Source organism: Mus caroli, unplaced genomic scaffold, assembly GCF_978045245.1.
Source record: "Mus caroli unplaced genomic scaffold, Mus_caroli_1 scaffold_11, whole genome shotgun sequence".
Lineage (NCBI taxonomy): Eukaryota > Metazoa > Chordata > Mammalia > Rodentia > Muridae > Mus > Mus caroli.
In genome coordinates this window covers 49,075,088-49,102,957 of record NW_028227266.1, presented here as the reverse complement: position 1 = coordinate 49,102,957, position 27,870 = coordinate 49,075,088, and the positions used below count along the sequence as shown (strand labels likewise).

General features: G+C 48.5%; 1 protein-coding gene across 1 annotated transcript; it reads left to right on the top strand.

Moving 5' to 3' along the window:
- The first annotated feature begins 474 nt into the window (after positions 1 to 474).
- LOC147002013 (uncharacterized) lies at positions 475 to 27,201 on the top strand. The gene is made up of 29 exons (XM_085828262.1): positions 475 to 633; positions 1,228 to 1,389; positions 2,200 to 2,382; positions 2,818 to 2,923; positions 3,210 to 3,305; positions 3,420 to 3,579; positions 3,672 to 3,834; positions 4,483 to 4,662; positions 5,916 to 6,090; positions 7,065 to 7,180; positions 7,816 to 7,935; positions 8,185 to 8,420; positions 8,580 to 8,701; positions 9,597 to 9,827; positions 10,505 to 10,840; positions 11,211 to 11,591; positions 12,663 to 12,833; positions 13,069 to 13,226; positions 14,471 to 14,611; positions 15,209 to 15,326; positions 15,548 to 15,732; positions 15,919 to 16,044; positions 16,160 to 16,352; positions 17,399 to 17,521; positions 18,630 to 18,778; positions 19,420 to 19,506; positions 21,332 to 21,478; positions 21,858 to 22,055; positions 27,085 to 27,201. The coding sequence occupies exons 1-29, from the start codon at positions 475 to 477 to the stop codon at positions 27,163 to 27,165; spliced, it is 4,803 nt and encodes a 1,600-aa protein (XP_085684388.1). The 3' UTR covers positions 27,166 to 27,201.
- Positions 27,202 to 27,870: the final 669 nt, after the last annotated feature.

Here is a 27,870-nt window from a genome sequence, read left to right as displayed (position 1 = left end):
CCTGAAACCTTCCTTGGTGCCTCACCTCCCCCACCTCCACATCTGCTTTGCTCTCTGCTGCTGTTACCCCTGCCCAGAAGATGAAGGGTCTCTTCTTTGGGAACCTCCCAGAGGTACCGGTCCTCATAGCTGCCTTCTGCTTCATCCTCCAGAGACCCACATGCCTGGTCATAGAGCATCCTCAGGCCTGCCAAGGTGAGATTGCCTGTGCAAAAGGAGAGCCGGACCCACCAGGATGCCCAGAGGGTAGAGGCTTAAATTAAATTTGTACAAAGGAGTTTGGGAGTAAAATTGAGGAGAGGGGACAGCTGTGAGGGGAGCTAATGACTAATGTCGGGGAAGAGGAGCCCTGGGAAATCACAGGGACCAGCTCTTGGGTGTTAACCCTTTCTGTCACCCCCACCCCACCCCATAGGTAGGCCCTGCTCTGTGCTGACACCTGCCCCTTGTCCCCCTGGAACTTTCCTCTCTGGAATGGGTCGCCATACCACCCCTTTCTGCCACCTCTGCCCTTCGGAGTTCTTCAACCCCTGGCACGGCCAGAATGCATGTTTCCCGTGCGGCTCTGAGGCCACCCAGCCAGAGGAGGGCAAGGACACCTGTGTCTGTCAGAGACCTGGACGTAGATTCCAGGTATGCCCTCCTGCAGTGGGACCCAAGGGCGGGCTGCATTTCCAGGGCTGTTTTGGTTCCCAGTCAAGTTTAGCTCAGGTGTAACCTGACCAATGTAGGCTTGGGAGTAAGGTTGTGAGGTGCAGAGTTAAATGTGAATTTCAAGTAAATACTGAATAGTGTTTTAGTGTCTTATGGGACTAATAAAAAGTATTCATACACCTGAAATTCAGATTTAACTGGTTGCTCTGTGGGGATAGTTAGTTGGATAGTTAGTTAATTTGCTAAATATAGTTAACTTTCTGGAAGGAAATGTCATTATATACAGTGATCCCTCAAAACACACTTCCACCCAGGCCCTTCTCACCTGAATTTTTCCTGTAAGCCAGCAAATGTGCTTGGAAGCCCTTCTGTTACTGAAATTCTCCTGTCCTCTTAACTAAAATGATAGCATATCGGTAACCATAGCAACCATGCCCCTGTGCCACTCCAACCCTGTCTGCTCACTTCACCTCTCCTGCCCTCTCTCCTGGTCCATCTCAGAAATGTTCACAACTAAAGGGTATTAACCAGCCAGCCTGAGATGGGCCTCCTCCCACACATCCTTACTTCCAGCCCAGCGATGGCCAGTGCCCTTGCCTCCCTGGCTATGAAGACATTGGTGACCCAGTGGGCTGTGTCCAGAGGGAACACCACGACTGCAAAGATGGAGCCACTTGGAACCAGGAGGGGAAATGTCTGACCAAAGAACAATGGAGTGACCACTGTGCCCAGGAGGTAGGAGGGTGCTCAGAGACCCTTGTTGCTGTACCCAAATATGGCTACTCAAATCGACCCTGGTGGTGGTGGTGACAGCTGCACTCCTCTATACCTGCCCCAACATTCTGGGTTCTCAAATGAAACACACACACATACACACACACACACACACACCCTTATATTTTCATATGCCTTAAACAGCTTAATGGTTGGGCCACTTCCAAACCTCCATGTGGTTAACACACTCACCTCTGATAATCCTGACTTACTACTTACTAAAACCTATACTCCATCTTGGCTGCCCTAGACCCAGACCTGCAGCCCTCTTGGACTTAGTTCCCCAGCACCTACATGACAGCCATGTTCACTGTCTGCTACACCTCAGGCATGGCTTCTACTCATTTCTTAGCATGGCAGCTATCTCCCTTCCTGCTCCTTCCTCAGCCCCTTGCCTGGGATCCTCAAGTCCCACGTCTGTCTCTCTGCCCAGCCATTGGCTGTTGGCAACTTTATTTACCAATCAAAACTACCTGGAGGCAGGGTCCCTCAGTGTCTTATGTGCACATGTGCAGATTCTCATGCAATTTGGTGAACCAAATTAACATAATATAAGCAGCATTAGACCAAATCCACAACACACTCTTTCCTCCTGCATCTCCTTTCTGCTATTCCAAGTCCAGGCTGGGTTGTTCTACCAGGCAGGCCCTCCCTAGAAACACAGAGGGCTGTACTTTGAAGTCTGACATAGTTCCCATAAGAAAACCTGAAGATTAGTAAGGAGTCCCTCTTCCAGAGAAGTATCCCTAAGCAGTCGGAATCTCTGCTCAGGTGTGTCCCACCCCGGGAGATGCTCGTGGCTATGACCCAAGCCTGGGACTCTGCTTGTGCTGGGGACAACAGTCGAGTGGAATGTGTGGACCCCTCTGCTCAAGAGAACAGAGACATATCCTGCAGCTCAGCTGTGCTCAGGGCGTCCCACAGATCTTCATCACTGAAGGCACTGGAAGCCAGGTATGATGTTCTGAAGGCCAAGCCGTAGTGTGACTAAGCCGTAGTGTGACTAACTGCCCTCAAAGATAGACCGTGTGGGGTGACTGTGCATAAACAGGCCCAGAGGCCACTATCCCAGCTCACGTCATGTTGCAACCTGCCCTATATATAAGGTTCCAAAGCAATAGAAAAGTCCCTTTGGGCAGTTTTATTTCCTCTTATAATCTCATTAAAGAGGCCTTGAGTGTGCTAAGGAGGAGATACATGTCTGAGAGAAAATGATCCAAGGTTGTTTCTGATCTTAGATCTTCTATAACACCACCTCCCGTTCATCCCCCCAGTCATATGGGGCTCCCCAAGAGATTCTCCACACCTTCCTACCAACAGTGTCCCTCTTGGTGTCTTCAGAAAAGAGCTAATACTCCCTATCTCAAACCCTCACATCCTCATTTCTAGGGTTTTTACCTCTTGGACAAGCCTTCCTCACCACGTGCTGTGGGTCATCCCTGCAACTTGGACCAAGGGATGAAGTCTGTGCCTCTGTATGTGATCAGTGTGAATGGTAAGAGAGATCAATGGGTAGGGGACACGGGGACACCATGACTCAGGACCACACATGTGTAAACTTAATAATTTGCATGTTTGCATATTCTGTCCTCCTGCAGAAGTTGGGGAGTGGTAGGCAACACCTACCTAAGGGCTCCCTGAGAACAACAGATGGACTTTGGTTCCTCTGTGTTTTAGAGGATAGACTCTTACAGTGTACAAATCAGGGCTTCCTGGCTTTAGTAGTAGGAAAGTCTCTCAGCCCAGTGCCCACAGGGTCAAAGCTTTCTGTCTCTGACTAGAGCATGGCTTCCAGGGTCTGACCAGACCAGGCCCTGAGCTTCTGCACATGCTGGGCCTGCCTCTAATGGATCCCAGGCATTCAGACCAGGGACCAGGTAAGTCTCTTAACCTCACCATAGGCTCTCCTCCCCCTCCTTGCCCTATCCCAGGCTATAGTTCAGGGTCATCTGAAAGTAGCTGCTGTGTCTCCTACTCAGAATCCTTCCTAGGAAACTTAACAGATGAACATCAGACCTACCCTTGGTCCCTGGGTCTCAATTCCACATACTCTGGAGATATGTTGGGTATCCAGAACCCTATAGTCTGCCTCCAAACCAATGATACGCTGGCTTTCCTGGTGACTCGTGAGCATTACCCAGAATATGACCTGTGAGTATCCAGAGTCATGGCCCTGTACCATGAAGGACATGCATCAGGCACTACCAGCAAAAGGTAACTTGCCCTACTCTCTCCATGCCCAGGGGCCACTTCTACAACACAGTGCAGCAGTTTGACTGGGGGCGCTTCCGGGCCCTGGCTGAGGAGTCTCAGCTCTCTGAGCAAAGGCCCCGCCTCTTCCTGCAGCAGTTCCAGCTACCGGGAGTCTATGTCTTCCATCTGAACAGCAACCGGCATCGGAAGATGGTCTCTGACAGTATGCCTTGTTTAAGACTTCGGCAATCATTTCCCCTCAAAAACAAAACAAAACAAACAAACAAACAAACAAAACCCAATGACAGAAAGGGACTATTTGGCACCATCAAACATTCAGGTTCTCATAACCCTAAGATATGGTTTGGGGTTCACTGAGGTTCCCATCATAGTAGCCCAGCATATGACGTGTTAGGACCGATCTGCTCGGTGGGTGTAAGCATGGTGCACTGCCTGGTTAGGAGCTTTGCTTATCTCTCACGACCTTCCATTTGATTTTCCCTGCCTACCCATCTTTCATCCTTGCACATCTTAAGCCAATCTGCACAGTAACTTATCCTTAGGAACTACACTATGCCTGTACACCTCTGGCTACCTTGTCTGTGTCACAAAGCGATTTAGTATCTCATCCTGTTAGACAGAGATCTTCTAAGAGTCCTGTAGACCAAATCCCAGAGCACGTAGCCACTTCCCTCTCTATGGAGAGTTATCCAATATGCATGGATTTCCCAGGAAACCCCAACTTTTGCCCACTAGCCCCCAAGGATGAATGGTTATCTGGTTAATATTGGAATGCCTGGGCTGCCTCTCTGCCTCCAGCAAGTGGTGGCACAAAGACTGAACAGGCTTCTTTCTACCTAGTACCTCCGTACTCTCCCCACTGGGGGCCGGTGCTTTGTGGATGGGCCCTTTGCCATGACGACACCCAGGAATCTTATCCAGACTGGTATTGCCAAAATCCCCAAACCAGTGAAGAAGCCTCACTGGCCAGGAGCCCTGGGGGCGATGCTGTTTCTTCTAGGGCTCTGCCTGATTTTGTTGGTGAGTAGAGCAACTTGCAAGTCCCTTCCTTCCAATCCTGCTTGTAGGAGGCATCATAACAGCTGCCAAGATGGAGATGGAAGGAAGGATCAGAGGCCTCGGGCCACCAGTGCCATGCCTAACAGAAGGAAGAATAGATACAAGAACAAAATATGACAGATTGGTAGTAAAGCCTTGCATGGGCCCCTGGCCACACAAAGACAGGGCTGAGCATTCTCTCTGGGAGGTCAGGATAGACTTTCTAGAAGATACAATCCCTGAGATAGACACAGAAGAGCACGGTCCCTGTACTAATAAGGGGGTTAGCAAGTCCAGAGAAAGAAGTATCTTATAAATCCAATCAACTACCAGCCAAAGCATTCGGGAGAGGCTGGAAAGATAGGTGAGTAGGTTAAGTGTTTACCTTACAAGCTTGAAGACCTGAACCTGATCCCCAGCACGCATGTAAAACTGAGCACAGCATCACATGCCTGTAACCCCAGCTTTGAGGAGATGAAGATGAAGATACCCCTGGGGCTTGTTGGCCAGCACCCCTAGTCAAATACATGCATTAACCTACACACACACACACACACACACACACACACACACACACAATGAATTGCATTTATACCGAACAAGCACAGACTTTTTCTCACCATTATTCTCCAAACAATACATCAGGGCAACTATTTACAAAGTATTTACATTGCATTGGGTAATATACATAAGTATAGATGATCTGAAATACATCACAGGGTGTGGGTGAGTTGTAAACAAATAACATACCAGCTAATACCAAAGACTTAAGCATCTGTGGGTTTTGGTACCCACGGGAAGTCCTGGAACGAGTCCCTGTGGATATAAAGAGATGACAGCATTAGCAGCAATGTTTCAAAGACATAAAACACCAGTCTTTGGCTCTGGGGACCAAGTGGCTGTGGTTGGAGCCTCTGCCTCTGCAGCCAAAGATAAGGCTAGAACAGCTCATCTTTCTAGCTCTGCTGTGGCCAAGAAGACTAAGGAAGGCTTGTTTTCTAGGCAGAAAATGAGGATACTGAGCGAATGAGAGCGCCTGAGAAGACTTTAGTTTGTAATACACAACAGCCTAAGGACAGGGAAGGGTTAAAGAGGCAGCTTCAGCGAACAGGGCCTTTCATGGGGTAAAAGCAAAGGAGATGAGATACCCCCAAGCCAAGAGGGAAACTTCTCCAGAAAGGATACCTCTCAACTTCCTCCTTCCTGCCTTTCCCCATGGTGTATGTGCCCTGTAGATTCAGTGTAAGAGCCTCAGCTGGGCTCGGAAGGCTGCTCCACACCCCGTCTTCAGGACTCACCAGCAAAGATATAATCTTGATGTCTACATGTTCCCAAGGACTGGGATGACATCAGTGAGGAGAGGCCAATCACCCCAAGACTGTGAGGTCCTCAGAGCTGAAGGGAGTCATGGTGAGTGACAATCTGGGCCCCAAATCCAACTGGCAGGTTCTTCCTGTTTCGTCTTCCTGGGTTACTCGTTGCTCAGTCTGCTGCCTAGAAGACATCATTCATCCTCTTGTTTTCCCAGAGAGCATTTATTAAGCAGCTGCTGTATACAGATGTTGCTAGGCACTAGGAATACAGTGTAGAGTTGGAAAGAGACATCTGACCACAAATTTGTCAAGTAAAAAAGTAATACAACGATGCGCAGAGAACTCAGATTAAGAAATGGGGAAGGCCACTGTTGACTGACACACAGATCTAGAACCAACTACCCTAGATTCTCGGGATTCCAAAAGAAATTAGGAAACAGGTTGGTGAAAGAAAACAATTTATTTTTAGGTTGGCCCAATCAGAGAAAAAATCTAATTTCTATCCACCAGGACTATGGTGGTGTTACAGTTTATAGACTATAAGACAGAGGCCAGAGATATGCAAATGTGGGTGTGAGATAGTCAACTGGGTCTTTTTTGGAGAGAAGGCTAGTTGGACCCAGGCTGCCTCCATGTCTCTGTGTACTCAGTGCTATCTTTACTGTCAGCATGGAGGGTATGTTATATTCTTACGAGTTATGTTGTTCCACCACCGAGGGGCAAGTTGCAAAGCGTATTGTACATCCTGCTGAAGCTCCCCTTCCAACTGTTGCCACTCAAAGCTCAGTCAGAGAGCAGGGTTGGGTTTAAGTTGTGTCTCTAGAACTTCAGTATGCATAAGGCTTTGCAGCAGTGGGGAGGGAAGTCTATGGTCTTCTGACTCCACAAGGCAGGGGGTCAGGCACAGCATTCTGCATTCCGGCCAAGTTTCTCAGAAACACTTGTGGTCCATGCAAGCATCATGCCTTTAGGAGACAGACTGGATCTGCTGAGAACCTGGAAGAAGATCCGTTGAAGGTGTGTCTAGATCTGCATGTGGGGACGCTAATCATACGTCCATCCCTCCCACAGGTGGGACCTGGGAGGACCAGGTAGACCTAGAATGGTTTGACACAGAGGCCTTCTTTGGGATACTGCATCGGCAGTCTCTGACGGTGACGGCCAGTCTCAGCCAAATCAACAAGGAGGTAACTGGAAGGCCCAAAAGGTGCTTCCATTCATGGCCAGCAGAGACAAGCAGGGCTGGAAGTGGTTGCAATGGGGGAGAGGGGGGTGAATGGGACATGGAATGAAGCCTAAAGATCTCCGGGGCAAAGGAAAGATAGAAAATTTCAGATTAATTAGGACTGATATTAAGAAACATATAGACTAATAGATAAGGAAGGAAGGAAGGAAGGAAGGAAGGAAGGAAGGAAGGAAGGAAGGAAGGAAGGAAGGAAGGAAGGAAGGAAGGAAGGAAGGAAGGAAGGCAGGCAGGCAAAGCCAAATAGGCCTTAGATTCCTATCCCCGGTCTTCAGTGACAGACATTGGAAATAAGTCAATACATTAGAAGTCTAAGTATCCAAACTGGCCAGGAGCTGGAGACATATCTCAGTGGCAGCATCCGCCTGGCGTGTTGTACGCATGAGGTTTGATCCCCAGCATTGACTTGAGGGGAGAACTTTATTCTTGCCCGTTTTATCCATTTCTTCCAAGTGTCGTCAGAGGCCGGTTCTCTGGCATCTCTCCAGATACTGGCAGTAGAGGGCGCTCTAAGCTTACAGTAAAAAGCTGGTGGCTCTTGGGTGGTGGTCAAGACTGACTAACAGCCCTCTCTCTCAGCTCAAAGTCCTCTACCGCAAACTTCTGAATGAAGCTGGTTCCCTCCGGCAGCTGTGGGGTGCTCAGCGTGGCACCTCAGCTTCCACTAACCAGACTCTAACCCAGAGAAAGCAACAAGAGGTTGGACTTTGAATTTGCACCTTCCCACCCAGCCTCTGTGCCCTCTCACAGTCCCCAAGCCCTGCCCCCTCCCCACCCCATCCCTCCTCCCTGCCCCCGCCCCCACCCCACCAGCCCACCCCTCCTCCAGCACCTTCACTCCTGTCCTGAACACTCTGAAGTTCCAAAGGAAGCTGGAACTCCCCCAAAGTTGATGTCCCTGGTGCTTGGAGCCCTACAGGTAAAAAGAGCAATGTGTCTTTGACCCAGGCTGCTAAGGCAGTTGCCATGGCTGCAGAGGAAGAGTCTAGACAAAGGCGAAGCCTGGTGGGCGAGTATGCAGCAAGCCTTGCTCACCAACTGGAGCTCCTTCACCAAGACCTCTGTGCCAGGCAGGACCAGTGGGCCTCTTTCTACTCAGCGTTGATGGAAGCTCGGTGGCTGCTGAAGGCATCTGCAAGCTCTAGCCCAGAGAAGTCCCCACAGCCTGGGCAAAGCCCTGGAGAGTATGTGTACCTGGTTAGCCTGAGTCAGAGGGTGGAATGCAAACCAGGGAAAGAGAGAGTATGGCTTCACAGAGTTCCAGAAGTAGCGACGTTAAGTGTCCTTTTTCCATCTCTCATTGTCTCTGCACTCTGACCGGCCTGTCATATGTGTCTCTGCAGGGTGACTTCTCGGCTGGACACTCTGCTGGGCCGCTTGTCCCGGGCCATGCTGCAAGAAGGTCACCGCTTGAAAGCTTGGGGTTTCCTGGACACTGGCACAGGGGCGGAGCTGCTACGGGCAGGTAAGCACTGATGGCCTCATCTAGGACCTATGGGAACTTAGTCCATATGTTGAAACTAAATCCCTGCATTCAGGATGTTAGGCACCTCAAAAACCTACCTTCCCCTAAAACACCTGCAGAGGCAGAAGTGGGGAACTCTGGGAATGGGAGGGCGTTCCTGTTCAACGGCCCCACACAAAAGAAGAGGGGAGCTCAGAAACAGGGAGGATGAGGAAGGAAGCCATCACAAATGACAGATTTGCAAACCATATGACACTTCTTGAAAATAAAAGCCTAGCAGATAAATGTGAACAGTCAGGTTTGAAAAATGCTGGGTTTGCCTTGAAAAGATATCCGTTAAAAGCAGAGCAAGTTCTAGAAGTTCTCAGCCCCATCTCAGTACCCACAAAACTTTCCCCCAAAGGACCTTTACCTAGCCTGCAACCTGAGGATACTGGACATTGCAATGGTGACGCTCTGTGCTCAACTCAAAAAAAAAAAAAAAAAAAAGAAAAAAATTAAAAGTCTCTATCCTGGGGAGCACCACCCTGGGGAGCACCACCCTGGGGAGCACCATCCTGGGGAGCACCACCCTGGGGAGCACCACCCTGGGGAGCACCACCCTGGGGAGCACCACCCTGGGGAGCACCATCCTGGGGAGCACCATCCTGGGGAGCACCATCCTGGGGAGCACCACCCTGGGGAGCACCACCCTGGGGAGCATCATCCTGGGGAGCACCACCCTGGGGAGCACCACCCTGGGGAGCACCACCCTGGGGAGCACCACCCTGGGGAGCACCATCCTTGGGAGGTTGGGATGAAGTTCCTGCTAACTTCTGTCTGTCACCAGCCAAGACTCCTAGCCTCCCCAGTCACCTCGGGAGAAGCCCAGCAGGCAGCCTTTGCTTTCCTACAGCCCCAGCAGGTCCTCAAGAGGGTACTGATGACATCATTGTGAATCCTGTCACCAAGTTGATGGTCCCTGGACCCAACTGTACGATGATACTCCCAACAAGTGGCCACATAGGGCCTGTACCCCCTGGCTACTTTATCCACCCTGACACTGGGCGTGTGCTGCCTGAGGCTGGACACCTGGGATACGATCTGCTGAGCTCAGCGCTGATCCCCATTGCTGACTCTAATGCTGGTAAGACCCTGGCCCACTTCCCAGCCCTAACTTTATTTTGGGCTTCAGAGATAGGGCGATACTCCCTGGGGACCTCAAGAATGAGTGCACACACAGCATGGCTCTGTCCTTGATCAGGGGTATTGTCGACCAGCAAAGTAGTAAAGACCTTCTCCTTCACCTCACCCGTGACTTCTGCTGGATTCGGGTGGCGCATGCCTTTACTCCAGCAGTGGGGAGGCAGAAACAGATGGATCTCTTGTGAGTTTGAGGCCAGCCTGGTCTACAGAGTGAGTTTAGTGCCAGAGAGGCTTCACAGAGAGACTCTGTCAAGAAAGAAAGAGGGGGAAGAGGAGGAGGAGGAAGAGGAGGAGGGGGAGGAGGGGAAAGAGGAGGAGGAGGGGAAAGAGGGGGAGAATGGGGAGGAGGAGGAAGGGGAAGAGGAGGAGGAAGAGGAGGGGGAGGGGGAAGAGGAGGAGGAAGAGGAGGGGGAGGGGGAAGAGGAGGAGGAAGAGGAGGGGGAGGGAGAAGAGGAGGAGGAAGAGGAGGGGGAGGGGGAAGAGGAGGAGAGAACCCTTCACTGAATGAGAGCAGGTCCCACAGACAGCAGCTGCTGTCTTCCATGATCTACAAAACGGGGAGAGGGGCAGAGGCTAGCAGATGGGGTGTTGCTAACACCTCCCTGTCTCCCTATCCAGGTGATGTCCGAACATCAGAGGCCGCTATTCTCCCCTACATGCCCTACCCAATGAATCCTGTCACAGGCTGCCCAGCAGACACTCGCCTGCCCATCCTACAACCAAGAAGAGCATCACAGCTGGGGGCTCTCATGTCTGACCCCATCACAGGCATGGAGGTGCCTGTGCTTGCTGTGACCCTGCATCCCCAAACCAGAGAGTGGCTCACTCTCGGGGGAACATACTGCAATCCTCTCACCAAGACGCTGGCCCCTTTGGAATTGGGGGGACCCATGGAGGACCCAGTCACAGGAGGCATCGTGCCAATCCTAGGCGTTGGGATGGATGAACACACAGGTCTCCTGGAAACGATTAATGCCTTCCACCCTGTTGCCCCTGCCTGGCCTAGCTGCCCAGTTTCTCCCAGCCTCCTATCTTCCTCATGCTCTGGTCAGGCTGAAAACGATACCCCATTCTCTCTTTCCGCTCTACCTCTGCTCCCAACCCTTCCCTCTTCTTCCAAGTTTCCCTCTCCTCTTCCCCCATCTCTATCACAGTATCCCCAAGGTAAGTTTACAGTAGAAGTAAACGGAGGGCAGTTCCTCCATTTTTCTTGCCCTTGGTGCTGCTGTGGCCCTGCCCTGCCTTCCTTCTTCCCTGTGCCTTGCATGTTTATACCACCACAGGTCTCTTTTCCCACTTAACCCTCTAGGTGTCTTTCTTCCAGGTCAGGTGCTTGCCGTAGGAGGACTTCGAGATGCCACCGGGAGCCTCTTGATGCCTGGTGACAGCTTTGTGGAGCCACTGAGTGGGAAGACAGCCCGGCTCCTGGGAGCTTCCCAACAGGCAGGGCAGATATCAGCCCACGCAGGGGGGTCACAGGCCCTGCTGGATGCCAATGTCTTGGTGGCCCAGAGACAAGTGATTATGATGCTCCAGCAGTGTCGGGAGACCACAGGATCTGGGGCCCAAGGACTGCTGGAGTCTGCCACAAAGGACATGAGACAAGCCCTGGCCCTGAGTCTGCACCACATCCTCCAGCAGGCTCAGAGGCTGGAGAGGCAGTTGGCGGCAGCGCATGACATTGAAGTCAGTGGTGGCTGTATAGGTATGTGTTGCTTTGGGCCCTGAAATCCCAGTCCCAGAATGGCTCCATATTTCAGTTCCTCACAGCACAGAGCAAGGGCACCTCAGCTTGGCTGGCCTTGCATATGTGTGGCCAAAATAAGAGACAAGCTCAGGACCAAACTCTTGTCAGTGGCTTTAGGCTGCCTTCCCTGTCCATCCTCCTAATTACTCAGTGAGTCTGATACTTTGTGTTTATAAAATGGACAGTCTTGCGATCTCATAAGGTTCCCAGGCTCATACCCAGCCTGACACCCATCTTACATGGGACCCTACCAGTCAGGGAGTTGAGTAGCTTGCTCAGCAAGGGTTCTCCCTAGTTGGCAACAGAGTCAGGCCCAAGGCTGGAATCCCCTAAGCCCTCCACCCCCTTCTCATTATTATTATTCCTTAACAGTCTTCCCTTGCCATCTATAAACTCAGGGAAAGAGACACCCTTGTGTTCCCCCTCTTCCCTATGGCCCTGATGTGAAGGGTCGGGGGAGGAAGGAAGAGGAAGTAGAAGTGGCATTTTCCTGAAGTTTATCTCACATCTCACTCTTTCTAAAAGCTCCCATCTGCCCACAGTGTGACATACACACACACACACACACACACACACACTCCAATAAGACCCAGGGTTTTGGGTTAGAATTGACTGGACTTTGAATACCTATCCCTTAACTCTTTGACCTTGTTTTACATCTTCAAAATGAGGGTTAAAATTGCAGTACATCATAGACTTCAGAAATAAAATCGAATGTATGTGGAGTTCTTAGCTCAAATCCTGACACATTGAGTGAATAGGCACTCAGGAATATGAGTTCCCATCTCACTCCATCCCTCTTCTCAGTGTGGCCTGGAAGCCTTTCCCAGCTTCCCCAAACATCTGGTGCCAATCGGGCCATGCTAACATCACATCTTCCCTTTCAAATTCAATATGCCACCTTGGGCCCAAAGGAAACATAGGCCGTGTTTATACAACAGTTTCTCTGGTCAGGGATGGGGCACTTGGAGCCTGGAAAACACTCAGGTGGTTTTGCCTAACCCCCAACTCTTCTTCTCCCAATATCAGGAATAATGTGCTATCCTGGGACAGAGCTCTGGGTCCCAGCCCTGTATGGAATGGAGATCCCAGACCCTGAAGGCTCTGGGCTCATGGTGCCTATCCTGGGCATGCATCAAGATGGGGATTCTGGTGCTACCACACCCCTGGCAGGCACAATGCAGGATGCGGCTGGTGAAGGTAAAAAGCAGAATGGACCCCTTCAAGCTCCAGGGGATCAGAAGTGTGGCTCAGTCCCTGTGGGAAAAGCCTTTCGAAGCTTAGGAGAGGTGGCCCTGATCCTTGGACACAAGCCGGGGGCAGGGGGTGTCAATGGATCAGGTCCTGGGTCTTCTTCCTGTGACTAGGCTTCCTTCCTTCCTTCCTTCCCCTATATCTGGTCACTAAAGCCAGTGGTGGCTTTGGCTTCCCACAGGTCTTGTCCCAATCTCCATTGGGGCTCAAGCCATAGACCCCTTAACTGGAGAGCATGGTCCGGTCATTGCTGTTCAGATGGATCCCTCTGCCAGAGTGGCAGTGCCCGTGGTGCAGGTGCTGGAGGCCTTGCCACGTGGAGTGAGGGACCCAGAGCTGGTATGTACCAGGGGCTTCTTCAATGCATTCACTCACTCAGCAACCACATGCTGAGAGCCTCCTGGTTCCAGGCAATGTGGGAGGGGTGGAGATGCAAGTCTTTCTCTAGGGAAGTAGTTCAAACCCTGACTAGAGGTGATGAGGATGTTAAATGGGTTCAGGGGAAGAGCACTGGAAGAAGACAGAGAGAAGTTCAAGAAGGGTTTACAGGAAGAGAGAATGCTTGGGCCAAAACTTGAAGGGAGGCAGGGAGTGGCCACTCCCGTCTCAGGACAGCAGGAGAAACAGAGAAAGCAAATGTGTGGCCAGAAGGAGGGAGAAAAGAGGCAGAGAGGCCAGTGAGGACAACAGGAAACAAATCTCAAGTGACCTGTGCTTAGAGGCTAAGAAGTGTAATGGGAAAGCCATGTAGACCCAAGTACATATGCAATGTCCTAGGGTAATTATTTTTAAACTGTCAAATTTGAAAAATGAGGAATGGCAAAAAGTTATGTATAAACCCACTACCTTTTTAAATTATATAAATGAAGAAGCAAAGGGCCCTCCCACCACCAGCACCCTCTGTACCCACTGCCAGTGTCCTGCAGACACCACTGGCCTCTCTTCCATTCTCACCCACCAAATGCAGCCGCTGTTAACAGGTTGTCACACCTCCTTCCAGACATTTTTATGCCTATATATAACCAGCATTCTAGAAATTTCCCTCTGGCACCTGTGCAAAGCATGAATGGAACAGGGCCAGGCTAGAGCAGGAAGCCCTGTCAGGAGGTTGCCGCAGTAACTCAGCAATTGGCAGATTTCCATCAAAATAAAAGTGATTTAGTGTCTTACCATACATTCTAAGCCCAGTTACAGCTTCAGACACAAAGATGGATATGTATTGAACGCTTTTGTGATAGAAACCAGGAAAATTAAATTTGAGTCCCAACGCCACCATCTCTTAGATCTGTATGAAGGAGCCAGATTAGGGGCTGGAGTTGGTAGCTATTCTCAGCCATCCTTACCCTCCTCCCCTTGCTTTCCCAAGAGAAATGTTGGGGCAGACGCTCGGGGACCCTACAGAGGCTAGATGTCAGATGGGAGGAGAGACTGGGGAACTGGAAAGAGCTATGGGGTTGTTTTCCCATCTCCAACCAAGTCAACTGCCCCACCAAGTGTCAGGGCATACTGAGAAGCCTTGAGGTCTATCTATAGCCAAGTCATGGGGCCTGCAGATGTTTGGCCTCAACAGTCTGACATTGCAGCAGAGCCTCATGGAGCAGGAGCTAAGGGCCCGCCGGCAGTACTGGCAGCTCCAGGAGCAGGAGGAACAGTGCCTGGCAGAACACTTGTGGCACCTGAGCCAGGAGCTCCATTTCCACCCAGGCCATGAAGCCAGGCTGGAGGTAAGGCCTAAGGTACCATCCCACCATCCCCACTCCTTCAGAAACCAATCAAGTCCTTTTAATGTCCACAGCCCTTGTTTCCCTACTGACCACAAGAAAGGAATCCATCTTAGGGCAGAAAGTCTCTATCTCAGTTATCTTTTCTATTGCTGTGACAAAACACCATGATTAGGTGACTTATAAAATAAAATGCTTACTTGGGCTTATGGTTTCAGAGGGTTAGAGTCCATAGTGGCAGAGCAAAGGCATCGGGGAAGGAAAAGAAGAGAGTTCACAATTTGATCTGCAAGTTGGAGGCACAGAGAGCACACTTGGAATGGCATGGGTCTTTTGAAACCTCAAAGTCCCATGGCACACCCCTTAATCCTTCCCAAACAGTTCTGCCAACTGGGGACCAAATATTCCAATATATGGGCCAATGAGGGGTTATTCTCATTCAAACCACCATAGTCCCCAAACTCACCAGGTTCTAGATCTCAGTCACCCCTAAGTCTCTCAGCTGTATGGAGGTAGAAGGGAGGCTGGCATGAAGTGGGCCGGCTTAGAGCCCTACCTTCTCATCAGGGCTCAGCCCTTGGTACTTTCTGTCCAATGTAGCTGAGGGCTGCTGAGGAGGCTTGTACAGCCCTAGAGGCCTGCTGCCTGCAGGAGACAGAACGACGAGCTAGAGCCCTGAGCATGCTCAGCAGCCCAGAGCGGCACTTGCTTTCTCAAGGTGGGTAACAAGTCCTACTAGTAGTGCTTTTATGCACCACTGCCCGGGAACACAAGGAGTCCCCTCCACCACATGAATGTGCACATCCCTCCCAGGTCCCCACTAGGCCTTGGCTCACATCTGGCAGGCTCCCGGGCTCAAATCAAAACTGCTGTCTTTTCTTTTCTCCTCCTATGCTGGTAGCTGTTGCCATGTGGCCTCTCTCTCTTTGCCCTTTGCAGCAGACAGAAAGGAGTGGGAAGAAGAGTCTCATGTGGTGCTGGGCATGCGGAAGGTCCTCCACAGTTTAGGGCAGGCCTCAGAAAAACTCAGGAAAGAGTCCCTCAGGTTACAAGGCCAGAAGGAGGAGGTGTTCTTACAGCAGTGTCAGGATCAGAGTCCGCAAGTCTGCAGTCATCAGAGGAAGGTAAGGCCTGAGACTGGCAAGAGGGTCCCATGGGATAAGGACACTCTACACCATTGTAAGGTCCTTCAGGGACATTTAATTTTCAGGGACTGGTGGGGCCAAAGAACGCTGGATAGATGAAGAAGAGCAAGCAGAAAGAGTGAAAAAGGACCATTTAAATGTAGCGTTATGTTTCCTCTGTTCTAGGTAGTACAGCATCTCTCTGATGGGTTTCAGGAGGTAGTGAGGGACAGACAGAACTTCCTGGGCAGGGCTCTTGGTCAACTTCAGTACCACCGGGAGCTCAGCCGTCTCCAGCTCTTGCATATCCAGGTACTGGTCCTCTAGACTTGGCCAAAGAGATCTGAGTTTCGATCTTTGATGGGAACTGTGGGTTTATGAAGTTGGGGGATCTAAGCATGAAATTCAGCTCTTGCTTTCACCCTAGCTTAAGGTGTCGGGAACTCCTGTGTGTTTGGAGAATTACCCTGGAGAGAGTTTCTATGGAGCAGTCACCACTTCTCTGGGGAAGCAGGCTGCTGACTGCCCCCTGTTGGTCCCTTTCCTGAAAGGCATCACTGCAATGCTCATAGAGGATCGAGGTTGTCATCTAGAGCTGGAAGATCAGAGGCCAGGAGCAGGTCAGGCCAGTCACTTGCCCGCCTTCCTTTTCTTCTGACAACCCAGACTATGCTCAGATACTCGTAATACCGGAATTAGGGCTTCAGGGACCACGCAGCAGGCCACAATATATTGCTTAGAAAAGATACAGAGAAACACGATATATAAGTTATCTATTACTGCTATAGTTTGTTAATAACTACTCCATCATATCAAAGCTTTAAAAAAAAATCTTTTTAACTTATGGTTTCTGAGTCAGAATCTGGGTAAGGTTTACCGGGTGACTCTGGCTCAGGGTCTCATGCAGGCTGCAGTGTAGGTACTGGCCAGGGTGACAACATCTCAAGGCTTGACCTGGGCAAGATTCACCTCCACACTCACCCTTGAGGTTGCTGGCAGATCTTCCCCAGGTCAAAGCTATTAACCACGGAGTCTTGGTAGTGCAAAGCTCTGCTTGCAACTGCTTCCCTCTGAGCAAGTAAAGCCAGGAAGTGAAAGCCAGCAAGATGGGGGGCTTTTATAGATTCTTGCGCATTCGTCCCAAAAGTGACATTCCATCACTTGCCCTATTTTATTCAGTTGAAATGAATCACTAGATCCAGCCCACACTCAAGGGGGCGGGGAGGGGGGGAAATCACACCAGAGTTAACACATGTTGGGAGAGATCACTGGGGCCATCTTAAAAGCTGCCTGTCATACATAATACCATATTTTGCAGAGAGAAGGGATACAGGAGAGGAGGGAGAGAGGAAGGAAGAGAAGCCAGCTGTACTGGGGATTAACCTAGGGGCTTGCACACGTTAGACAAGTACCCTACCACTGAAGTACATCTCCAGCCTGCTCCCCTGCCCCCCACCCCATCTTTTATTTGAAGACAAGGTTTTACTAAATTGTGCAGACTGTGGCCTTAAACTCACTTTGCAGCCCAGGCAGGCCTTGGACTTGTGATCCTCCGGTCTCTGCCTCCCCAAGCAGCTAAGAGTACAGGCCTGAACAACCAGGCCTGGCTCTTGGGATCTTCGTTTGCTTTGCCTGCATTGCTTTGTTCTCACTCGCTCATATTCAGATGCAGACAAAGTTGACCATATCGAGATGCCACCATTACTCTCCATCATGAAGAAAATAGATACCTGGCCCCAAGACCCCAGGGAAATGGCTGAACTACAAGGACGAATGCACCGCAGACCAGGTAAGCTCCTTTCCCTCGAAGATTATTATGATGTACTCTAGGTAAATGATAGCACAACCTCCAAGCCTCAAAACAGAGAATCTGAGGAATACGAATGCCGCCTCACCAGTCACCCTCACCTCCCTGCCTCCACCCTACTCAGACCCCCAGGAGATTTTTCAAAGTGCTGTTGAACTATAACTAGTCATTTCTTAGAAGACAGTTCCTAAAGGTAGTCTACCTTCCAATCGAACACTGAGTATCAACCTTGGTATGCAACCGACATAGTAAATTGGACTTTATGAGAAATGTAATAAGACACGAGGATTAAAAACAGGAGAACCAAAGAAAAGAGTATTTTTCACCAGAAAAAGGGCACCCAGATCACTTTGCCAATGAGGGGTATTTTACAATGCCATGTACTGTTCTAAACCTATGGTAACGCATTTACAACCTGGAAAAATAGGTGTTTTTTAATAGTCACATTATAGGTAAGAAAACTGAAGCCTCTGTATTGTCTTGTTTGCCCCAGAAAACCCAACTCTGATTCCACTGCTCATTTCTTATATAACCGAGGGAACCAAAACTCAGAAGCATGTGACTCTCTCAGGGCCATACACAGCCTGCACATGGACAAGGTCCTCCTACAGCTAGCTCTGCTCTCCTCATTCCATGGCGCTGCCCCAGTCCTCTTGGGAATAAGACAAGTGTCTAAAGTCCCTTTTAGACATATACCCACTTAGAGCAATTATGTAAAAACCCATTAGAGAGAGAGTTTTATAGATGAGCAAAAATCTGAATACATCCAACATTACTAAGTGTTTTCTGTCTGCCAGACACAATTCTGAGTATGGCACATTTAGTGATCCAAACATTAAAATAGAGAAAACTACTGCCAACTTCCCCGTGCCTCCATCTAGGTCTTCTGTTCCTATTGACTGGGGTACATTCTTCCCTGTGGATGGGCACAGGCTTCACTGGAGGATACACAGATGGACAGATGGACAGATGGACAGATGGATGAAATGAACATTTTTCTAAGTTGAATTGTCATGTTTTGTTGTTGTTATATCATTACCATATGAAGGAAAATAATGAAATTATTACCACTTTGTGTTGATACCTGCAGGACCAAGAAACTCTCTGAAGGATCTCCTGAAGGCTGAGACAATGCAGGAAGAGCTGGAGACTATGCAGGCCTCAAAGCTTTCTGCCTGGGAATTTGTGGTTTATCAGTATGGCCTCTCTGTCCTACACCTCCTTGTTCCCCAGCTTCAGGTACGTCTGTTTCTAGAAATCTCCCCAGAAGCCATGGAGGTCAGGGTGTCCAGGAAGAGGCTCAGCAACGAATTCTCTCCAGGAAGAAAGTCCTGCAGCAGCAAACAGCCTCCTTAAGGCAGCTCGTGGGAGTTATGTCAGCAACCTAAAACTGAAACTCTTGAATGATATTAATCATGAACAGAAAATGAATCAAAGACTGTCTAGATGCCAGAAAAGGTTGGCAATTTTCATGAGGTAACTCTCTCAATTGCTGCAAAACCCCATGACACCAATATGGTTACATTTGCCACTTTTCACATGGAGAGAGAAAGATAGAGTGGTTGGATCAACTTACTCATGATCATAAGCAGGAAGGTGGAACCAGGGTTAGAATTCAGGAAATACGATCGCAAACTCTAGGTCTGCCTGCCAGTTGGGAAGTGAGGGTTGAAGTGAAGATTGTTGTTTATACCAATAATAACTGGTATAAATATAAAATACTAGCTGAAAAGTCCATTTTCGATTTTACTTCCCTTGAATATCCTTACAATTTAAACAGACGTTCCAGTGCATTTGCCTCTCACTGTGCTTGGTGATACATAGCTGAGAAAACTTCTTAGCAAAAGGTGAGTTTGGGTTGTGTTTGTGACTCTTTTCAGGCTCCAGAAACCACCCTACAGATTGCTTCTCACGTTCCTGCCATGGAAGTCTCAGGAAATGTCTTCCAAGGTTCCTTCTTCTATCAGGTAGTGTAAATTCATCCTCAGATACAGGCTGGGAATTCTGGGATCTAGTCAAGACGCAGAGAAGCAAAAGGAACAGATTTTATAAAAACATCCCTCTTCCTCAAATCCTAATGAATTTTATTCCCCTTTGGGGGGGAGCCATTAACCAAAACATAATAAATGTCACTGAGTAAGAGCTTTTCTCATCAGCAAAGTGCAGTGTCCTGGCTGGTACCCCAAGAAGCATAATGGCCTCGTGCCTAATAATGGATCTCTGCCATTGGACAGCTGGCGTTTCCAAACTGGTATTTCCCGTAAGAGTCATGGTCCCAGCTTCAGGGTCTCTTGCACAGTCATATCTTTCTACAGAAGTGGCCCTACAGTTGTCCTGCCTCAGTAGTTCCTCAGGTACATCGCGTGGAAGCCCCTTCTTGGCAACTCAGAGCAGATGATGCACTTTAAGCAGTGATGACAGTCCCCATGACCCATTCTAAGGAGGGCCAGCAAGTCAATGAGACCCAGAAACAGTTTAAACGTGGTTAGCTGTGTATCATTCCGGTTTTTAATAGGAACTCACAAAGTAAGCATTATTTCATTTGACCTACAAAGAAATTATGAACTCAGCAAGAATAGTTCCAATTTACTAATGGGTCGGGGAGGGAGTCAGGATTCCCACAGGAAAGACACTAGCTGTCAAGTGCCTTTCTTACATGTATTGTATTGCTTTCTATCTCAGCAGCCCTCCAAGACAGGCGCTCTCTGTCTCCATTTATAACTGGACAGTGGAGGCCGAGAGATGTTCTGTCCCCGTCTAAGTGTTAGCAAGAGTTGAGACTCAAGTTCCAGTGTCTGACACACACTGCATCCTCCTCACCCACAGCAAGCCCACCATGCAGCTCTGAGACTGACTCCAACCATCTTAAGCTGTTCCCTGGGGAGACAGATAAGGATGTCATTTCAGATAACTTCCCTCACAAGTGATCTGAGAACCCGATTATGGTAAAAGCAAAAAGACAAACCCTGAGACCTTCTGAGATAGTAACTTTCAATCTGTGGTCTGTGGACTGCCTGCATCGACTACCTGTCCCCCAGCCATAGCCCATAGAAGCAGAAATCCTGAAATGGGCTCTCACAATAATACCACCTCTCTTGCAATCCCTATTCAACTGAAGCTGGAGAGGCCTTGCATAAGGGAAACACTGCTTAGATAATCCAAGAAGAGACAGACAAGTTACTTGGCTCTGAATTTCTAATAGTCTGTTTTCTGTAAGATGGAAGATAAAAACGTTAAGAGATGGGCTCTTGAGATGGCTCAGTAGATAAGGATACTTGCCACCAAGCCAGATAAACTGCATGTGATTCCCAGAAGAGAACCAACTCCCTCAAGTTGTGACTTACACACACAGACACACACAGACACACACACACACACACACAGAGAGAGAGAGAGAGAGAGTAAATGTAAAAAAAGAAGAAGTAAGAAATTGAGAGAAAGGGACTGGAGAGATGGCTCAGCAGTTAAGAGGTCCTGAGTTCAATTTCCAGCAACCACAAAGTGGCTCCCGGCCATCTGTAATGAGATCCGAAGCTCTCTTCTGTGCGTCTGAAGACAGCTACAGTGTACTCATATACACAAAATAAATAAATAACTCTTTTTTAAAAATGAAAGTGGACTAAATTGTTTTTCCACAGTTGAACTAAAACACATTTTTTTCTTCATCTCTGATGTTTCCTTTCAGTAAATTATCATTAAATCCAAGGCGTCTTATTTTAAGTAAACTTTTCCTGAGTTGTGGATATTTTCCTGAAGTTGACATGTCTCTTCTTGGGCATCTTTCTCACTCAGAGCACTGAAAGCACCCTATTTGTTGAGAGAGAGTGCTTGGCATCTGTGGGGAGTTTTGTTCTGCTCTTGATCCACTGCCTGGCCCACATCGCTACGGGGGACTTTAACCAGGACTCCAACCCCAGGTTTCTGGAGTTGTTCTATAAGGTACTTATGACATATACTGAGATTCTCTTTCTCTGTGACTTGGTCATCATTCCCCAGAAAAATAAATGCTGTATGCTTTGCAATATGTTGGATCTATTAGAGACCCATCAGTAACCTTTGTTTCCCACTATCTGGGGAAAGGCTTTTCCTGGTCAGACTTCCTAGGATAGCATATGGCATAATGCATGTTTCAATTGAGATGTAGACTAGCTCTGAGAACAACACCATGGCTTTGTGACAACACTGTTGATACATAAAACTCACCGTAATTGTTAGGGAGACGGCAGGTAAAGATGGTCTCAAGCCCCATTTTCCTTTCAACCATTATTAACTATTACTCCCAAGTCACACTGATCTGTCTTTTCTCTTCCTTAACCAGGGGCTGAGAGTGTACTTCAAGGAGGCATTCACTACGACATTGCAAATGTCAGCAGTTCCCTGGGACAATAAGTTTGATCAAAACCTAAGTGCTATTCTGTTAAAAGAGCAGCCCGTCTCTGAAAGAGAAAGAGATCTCCTCTCTAAACTCATTGAGAAGAAACCTGAGCCTTGCTTGGCAAGAGAGTCATCAGAAGAGGTAACTAACTTTATCTTGTTAAAAAAATCAACTCCTTCACAAAGAAAGAGGACTTGATACATGGCCCATTCAGTTATTTCCAACATTGGCTTGAGTTGCCACCCCTATTATCAAGAAATAAGCGGAAGTCTATTGTAACCTCATTATGACTCAGAGACTAAATGAAAGTGTAAAATTACCCCACACTTATCCAAATATAATATGCTGTTTTCTATGCAAACTTGGCTGTGGCCTTAATAATAAGCTATCATTAAGGACCTTTATGAAAATATTATCTCATAATCCTTTTAAGAATTAAAAAAAAAAGATCCTGGAGATACAAGAGAGCTAAATAGAAGCTCCTAGAATCCATCTCCTCCTCCACAAAGAACCAAAGAAATAGATACATAGTTACCTTTTAAGGTGAGCACAACCTAGAAGCAACAGAGAGCCTGGGAACATGAGAGTCTTGAGGCCAGGTATCTGCTACCCTGGCCCCACAGGGTGGGGAGCCTCACCAACTCTTATCAGTGCTGATGTTGGCAACTTTAACTACTGGAGAGTGCCATGGCTCTCATAGACCAGCAGCCTACCCTGCACTATGCTACAGGGGGACGACACTGCCGATCTACTGCTCTGGTAATCTGAAATTTGCACAGTAGTCCCAATTTGGACACATTTGGCTTCTGTTGCTATATCAAGCACCATGATCAAAGCAACCCAGGAAAGTTTGGCTTATACTGTATAGTCCTTTGTCAAGGAAAACTAAGGCAGGAACCTAGAGAGTGCAAACAGAGCCCACAGGGAGATGCTCCTTACTGGTTTGCATTCAGACTCACCTTTCTCATGCATCTAAGGCCTACCTGCCCAGGGATGGCATGGCCCACAGTGGCCTGAGCACTCTTATATCAGTTAGTGATCAAGACCATGTCTCACAGAGGTGTTCACTGGCCCACTCTCATGAAAGCAGTTCCCTTTTCTCAGGTGTGTCAAGTTGATAACCAAAATTAACCATAAGTCCATCCCTTGTCAACTTGGCACATAAATATAACCCTGTGAACCATAACAGTTCCTTTCTTGCTTGCCCTCCATATCTCATACTCAAGTCATAAAGTACAGTGCAACTTTAAAAGGCCTCACAGTCTTTACATTTTTTTTCAATAATTTAAGTGTCTCAGATCCAAAATCTCTTGACTGCAGGCTTCTGTAAAATCCAAAATAAATTACATACTTTCTTATTTCAAGAGAAAAGAACTGAAGCACAGATCACAGTGTCACAATGACAATCAGAGGGAAGCTGTGTGGTTTGGGGGACACTGCACTGTAGGGGGCAGTGGTGTAACACAGGGAAATGGAGATGTCCCCAATCCAGAACCCTATCAGAGCACTCAGCATCTAAGGCCAAAGACATAACCAGCTACAAGTGAGCATGTGCCAGTGTAGACCTGAAGACAAAGTATCTCCCACCCTTCCAGATCCTGTTACTGCTAAGCAGGGAAGCAATACTGTGGCTTACACTGATGGCCTCGCCATCTTAGCAGGAGTGTGAGAGGGGGCCTAAGTAGCTCTCTGTCGCTGCCTGGAAGAGTAGGGCAGAGCAGGTGAGCACAGCTCTAACCACATCCTTGCCAGCAGCAAACACAGATCAAAAAAGGGGGGCAGGAAAACTTTCCCATAGTCCCATTGTCAAGAGTGCATTAATACCAGGCATCCAGCAGCAGCAGCAGAAAGGAATACCATAGTTCCAGCTGCCACCCTATCTATAGATTTCCCACTGGTGCCCAACCCCTACATCTTGTCTGACTGTACACTGCTGTCAGGACAGAGTATGAACACAACAGAATGGCGCTGAGGCTCCCACCATTGTCTCTCTCCATGAGTGATGTGAGACAGCATCATCAATTGCTCCAAACACAAGGTGCTCCAGGCCCCTCACCACTACTTAGGCTGCAGTGCTAGACCGAGTCCTTCATAAGTAGTAGAGCTGGCAACAATAGTGCCTAAAGAGATTCCAATTATCCAATAGGAGCCACTACTCCCATTGTGGTAGTAACTATACAGTGAACACCCCATATCCAGAGAGCAGACCACATCCACTGCTATCTATACCAGAGCTTCCTAAATCACCAGTATCCCCTCTTACAGAGCCCACCAAGATAGTAGGCAGGTCTCTTTGACTCTACCATAGTTTACACTATGTAACCTCATTAAGCATAGTCAAAGATGCAGATCTATTGCTTTGGACCCAGGGCTAGGCAACATATCATGGCAACAGAAGCATGTAGCTGAGCCTGCTCACTTCAAGGCACATAGGAGGGAGAACTGGAAAGGAGGGGGCTCAGGTATACCTTTCAAGGCACATTTCCAAAGGCCCACTTTCCCCAGGTAACCTAGCATTCCAACAATTCCAACAGCTCCCAACAATCCATTCACATTTTGAATCTACCACTGAGTTAAACTGTTGGTTTGACCAAAGCCTTATGGTACACTTATCTCTAGAGCTGCCCTCGTCGGCATACCCAAGTGTGGTGCTTGGCTGATGATATCTTTGGCCCCTCTCAATCCAATCGGGTTGGCCACAGAACTCTGTCATAGGCCAACTCCTAAGGAAGGGTTCTCAGTTCCCTGTCCCTGTCCCTGAGCGGTGAGTACCCATCTGCTCACTTTCTCTTCTTCCGTACTTTTCCTCACTCGGCTCCCAGGGTATTGAGAATCCTCTGGTTTTCTCCCGTGCTTCTGGATTTTTCCTCCCTGTCTCTTTTCTGGTACTTTTTCTTCTCTCTGACCTCTCAGAATTAGAGGATCATAGTTCTGTCCTGTGGATATATTTGTTTCCTAACTCAATCATATCAGATTGCTAAGTAACTGTATGCACCTACATGAGTATGAAGTCTCACTAAACAGGTCCAAGACCCAATTTTTTATCTTTCCAAATGTGATCCACCTAAAAGCATGTTCATCTTGGTTGATGGCAACTCCGTTCTTCAGATTTTTTCAGGCCAAGACCTTCTTTTTGTATTGTATACCACACAGCCCACTCATTAGGAAAGTCCTGTTCTGCCTCCAGAACATATTCAGAATCTGACCACTGTTCAACGAATGGTCCTGCCACCGCTTAGTGCCACCACCATCTCTTGTCTGGATCTCTTGAATGTTTGGATGTCTTGATAGCAATTGGCCTCCCCAAGACCACCTTTGCCTCTCTCTTCAGTCTCATCACAGAAAAGGGATCTTTTAGTAGGAAAATCATATCTTCTCAAAATTGTCTTGTGACTTCCCATTTCATTTTAAATAAATGAGAGGAGCCAGTGCCCCTTCTCATCCTCCCCTACCAGTCTGCCCACTTCATTTACCCAGCTCCAAACATGTGGTGTACACGGCTTCTGAAGGGTGCCCTCTGTCTGAACTGTTCTTCCCACTATCGCATTGCTTCTTGAACAGGAGTGACTTTTGCACACACACCCCAGCACATTCATCAATGTCAGAGACATTTTTGATGCAATGACTCAGGATAAGGAAGTACTATGGACAAATAGTGCGTAGGCCACAAGGATGCTGCTTATATAAAACATAGGAAAGACCACACAACAAATAATGGTTCACCCCAAAATCTCAACTGATGCTGAGCTCCAGAAGCCTGGTCCAAGGAGGAAAAACACCGGACTCCCTCATCACCTTTGTCTTTCTTGTCTTTGTTCACAGGTCAGCCCCAACGCAGCCTCACATGCAGTCAGACAGCCCCGGTACAGACACCCTCACATGCTGTTAGCCCCAATGCAGACCACCTCACATGCTGTCAGTCCCAGTGCAGACAACCTCACATGCTGTCAGTGAGCCCCAGTGCAGACACCCTCACATGCTGTCAGTCAGCCCCAATGCAGACACCCTCATATGCAGTCAGTCAGCCCAAGTGCAGACCACCTCACATGCTGTCAGTCCCAGTGCAGACACCCTCACAGGCTGACAGACCCAGTGCAGACACCCTCACATGCTGTCAGTCAGCCCCAGTGCAGACACCCTCACACCCTCACATGCTGTCAGTCAGTCCCAGTGCAGACAACCTCACATGCTGTCAGCCCCAGTGCAGACACCCTCACATGCTGTCAGTCAGCCCCAGTGCAGACACCCTCACATGCTGTCAGTGAGCCCCAGTGCAGACACTCTCACATGCAGTCAGTCAGCCCCAGTGCAGACAACCTCACATGCTGTCAGCCCCAGTGCAGACACCCTCACATGCTGTCAGTCAGCCCCAGTGCAGACACCCTCACATGCTGTCAGTCAGCCCCAGTGCAGACACTCTCACATGCAGTCAGTCAGCCCCAGTGCAGACAACCTCACATGCTGTCAGCCCCAGTGCAAACACCCTCACATGCTGTCAGTCAGCCCCAGTGCAGACACCCTCACATGTACTCAGTCAGCCCCAGTGCAGACACCCTCACATGCTGTCAGTCAGCCCCAGTGCAGACACTCTCACATGCTGTCAGTCAGGCCCAGTGGAGACACCCTCACATGCTGTCAGTCAGCCCCAGTGCAGACACCCTCACATGCTGTCAGTCAGCCCCAGTGCAGACACCCTCACATGCAGTCAGCCCCACTGCAGACACCCTCAAATGCTGTCCTGTTTTGCAGTCTTTTACACTCATTCACAACTTCTTCCTCACTCTGCCCTCGTTTGGTTTTTCCTCTATTGCTTTGCAAATTTTTCCTCCTCGTCCTTCTCTTCTGTGTTTCCTCCATTGCTTCAGTATGAGCTACGTGAGAACAAGGATGTCAGTTGGTTTTATTATCTGATTTAGCACACTTACCAGACTTTGCATGCACTTACCAATATATTTCTTTTGAATCTGAAGCTACATAGTGACATTATCAAATCTGCCAGCGTTTGGGAGGAGGAGCGATAGGAACACGGATTATACGCCTGTCACGTGTCAAGTGCTATGCTAAGAATTTTACACGGGCTTGCTTACTAGATTCACATTTGGCTTAGCAGACCCAAGAGTACTTAAAGTAAGAGAAAGGATAGTAACACTGTCCTTCCCGCTTTCTACAGTATATTAAGAAGAACAAAGAGCTTCTCCTCTTCAACAATATGGAACATTTCATTAAAAGCATCCTTTCTGCCAAGCAATAAATCTTAATAACATTAAGAGCTGGACTCAGCAGCAAAATAAAGGTGAGATGCCATGTCTAAGTGCTGATCAATAGCCCTGGAATTATACTTGCCATATACACTAAGTATATTGGTGTGTATTTAGGGCCGTGTTTATAACTGGATGTAACAGCAGATAAATGGATTGAGAATTAATAGTGGTGTGGTTTAAAGCACATTATTACTCAACGAACCTTCTTAGTACCAACAGATAGACCTTAGATCTTAGAGTACAAAGGATCTAAAAGATTATACGGTTTATTCCTCTGCCCTTATGCAGGATAAGTATTTATTATAGAGAAAGGAGACCCTCCCTCTCCCCTCCCCGACACCTCCTCCCTTTCTCCTCAGAGAAGAGAAACCTTCTATGGATATCAACCCAAATTGGCATATTACATTATAGTAGAACTGGATGTATCTTCTTCTATTGAGGCTGGACAAGGCCATCCTGTTAGGGAAATGGGATCCAAAGGCAGGCAACAGAGTCAGAGACAGCTCCTGCTCCTGCTATTAGAGGTCCCACATGAGGATCAAGCTGTACATGTTACATGTGTGTAGGGGGACTAGGTCTGACCTATGCATGTTATCTGGTTGGTGGTCCAGGCTCTGTGAGCCCTTATGTGCAAGGTTGATTCTAAGTCACCAAAATTATGATTTTATAATATCTATGAAAATGGTAGCAGAGAG

Coding starts and splice junctions, on each gene's coding strand:
- LOC147002013 (XM_085828262.1), top strand. CDS start 475: ATGGGTCGCCATACCACCCCTTTCTGCCACCTCTGCCCTTCGGAGTTC. Junction 6,091..7,064: donor CAGAGCTGAAGGGAGTCATG/GTGAGTGACAAT, acceptor TCCCTCCCACAG/GTGGGACCTGGGAGGACCAG. Junction 8,702..9,596: donor GGCGGAGCTGCTACGGGCAG/GTAAGCACTGAT, acceptor GCTTTCCTACAG/CCCCAGCAGGTCCTCAAGAG.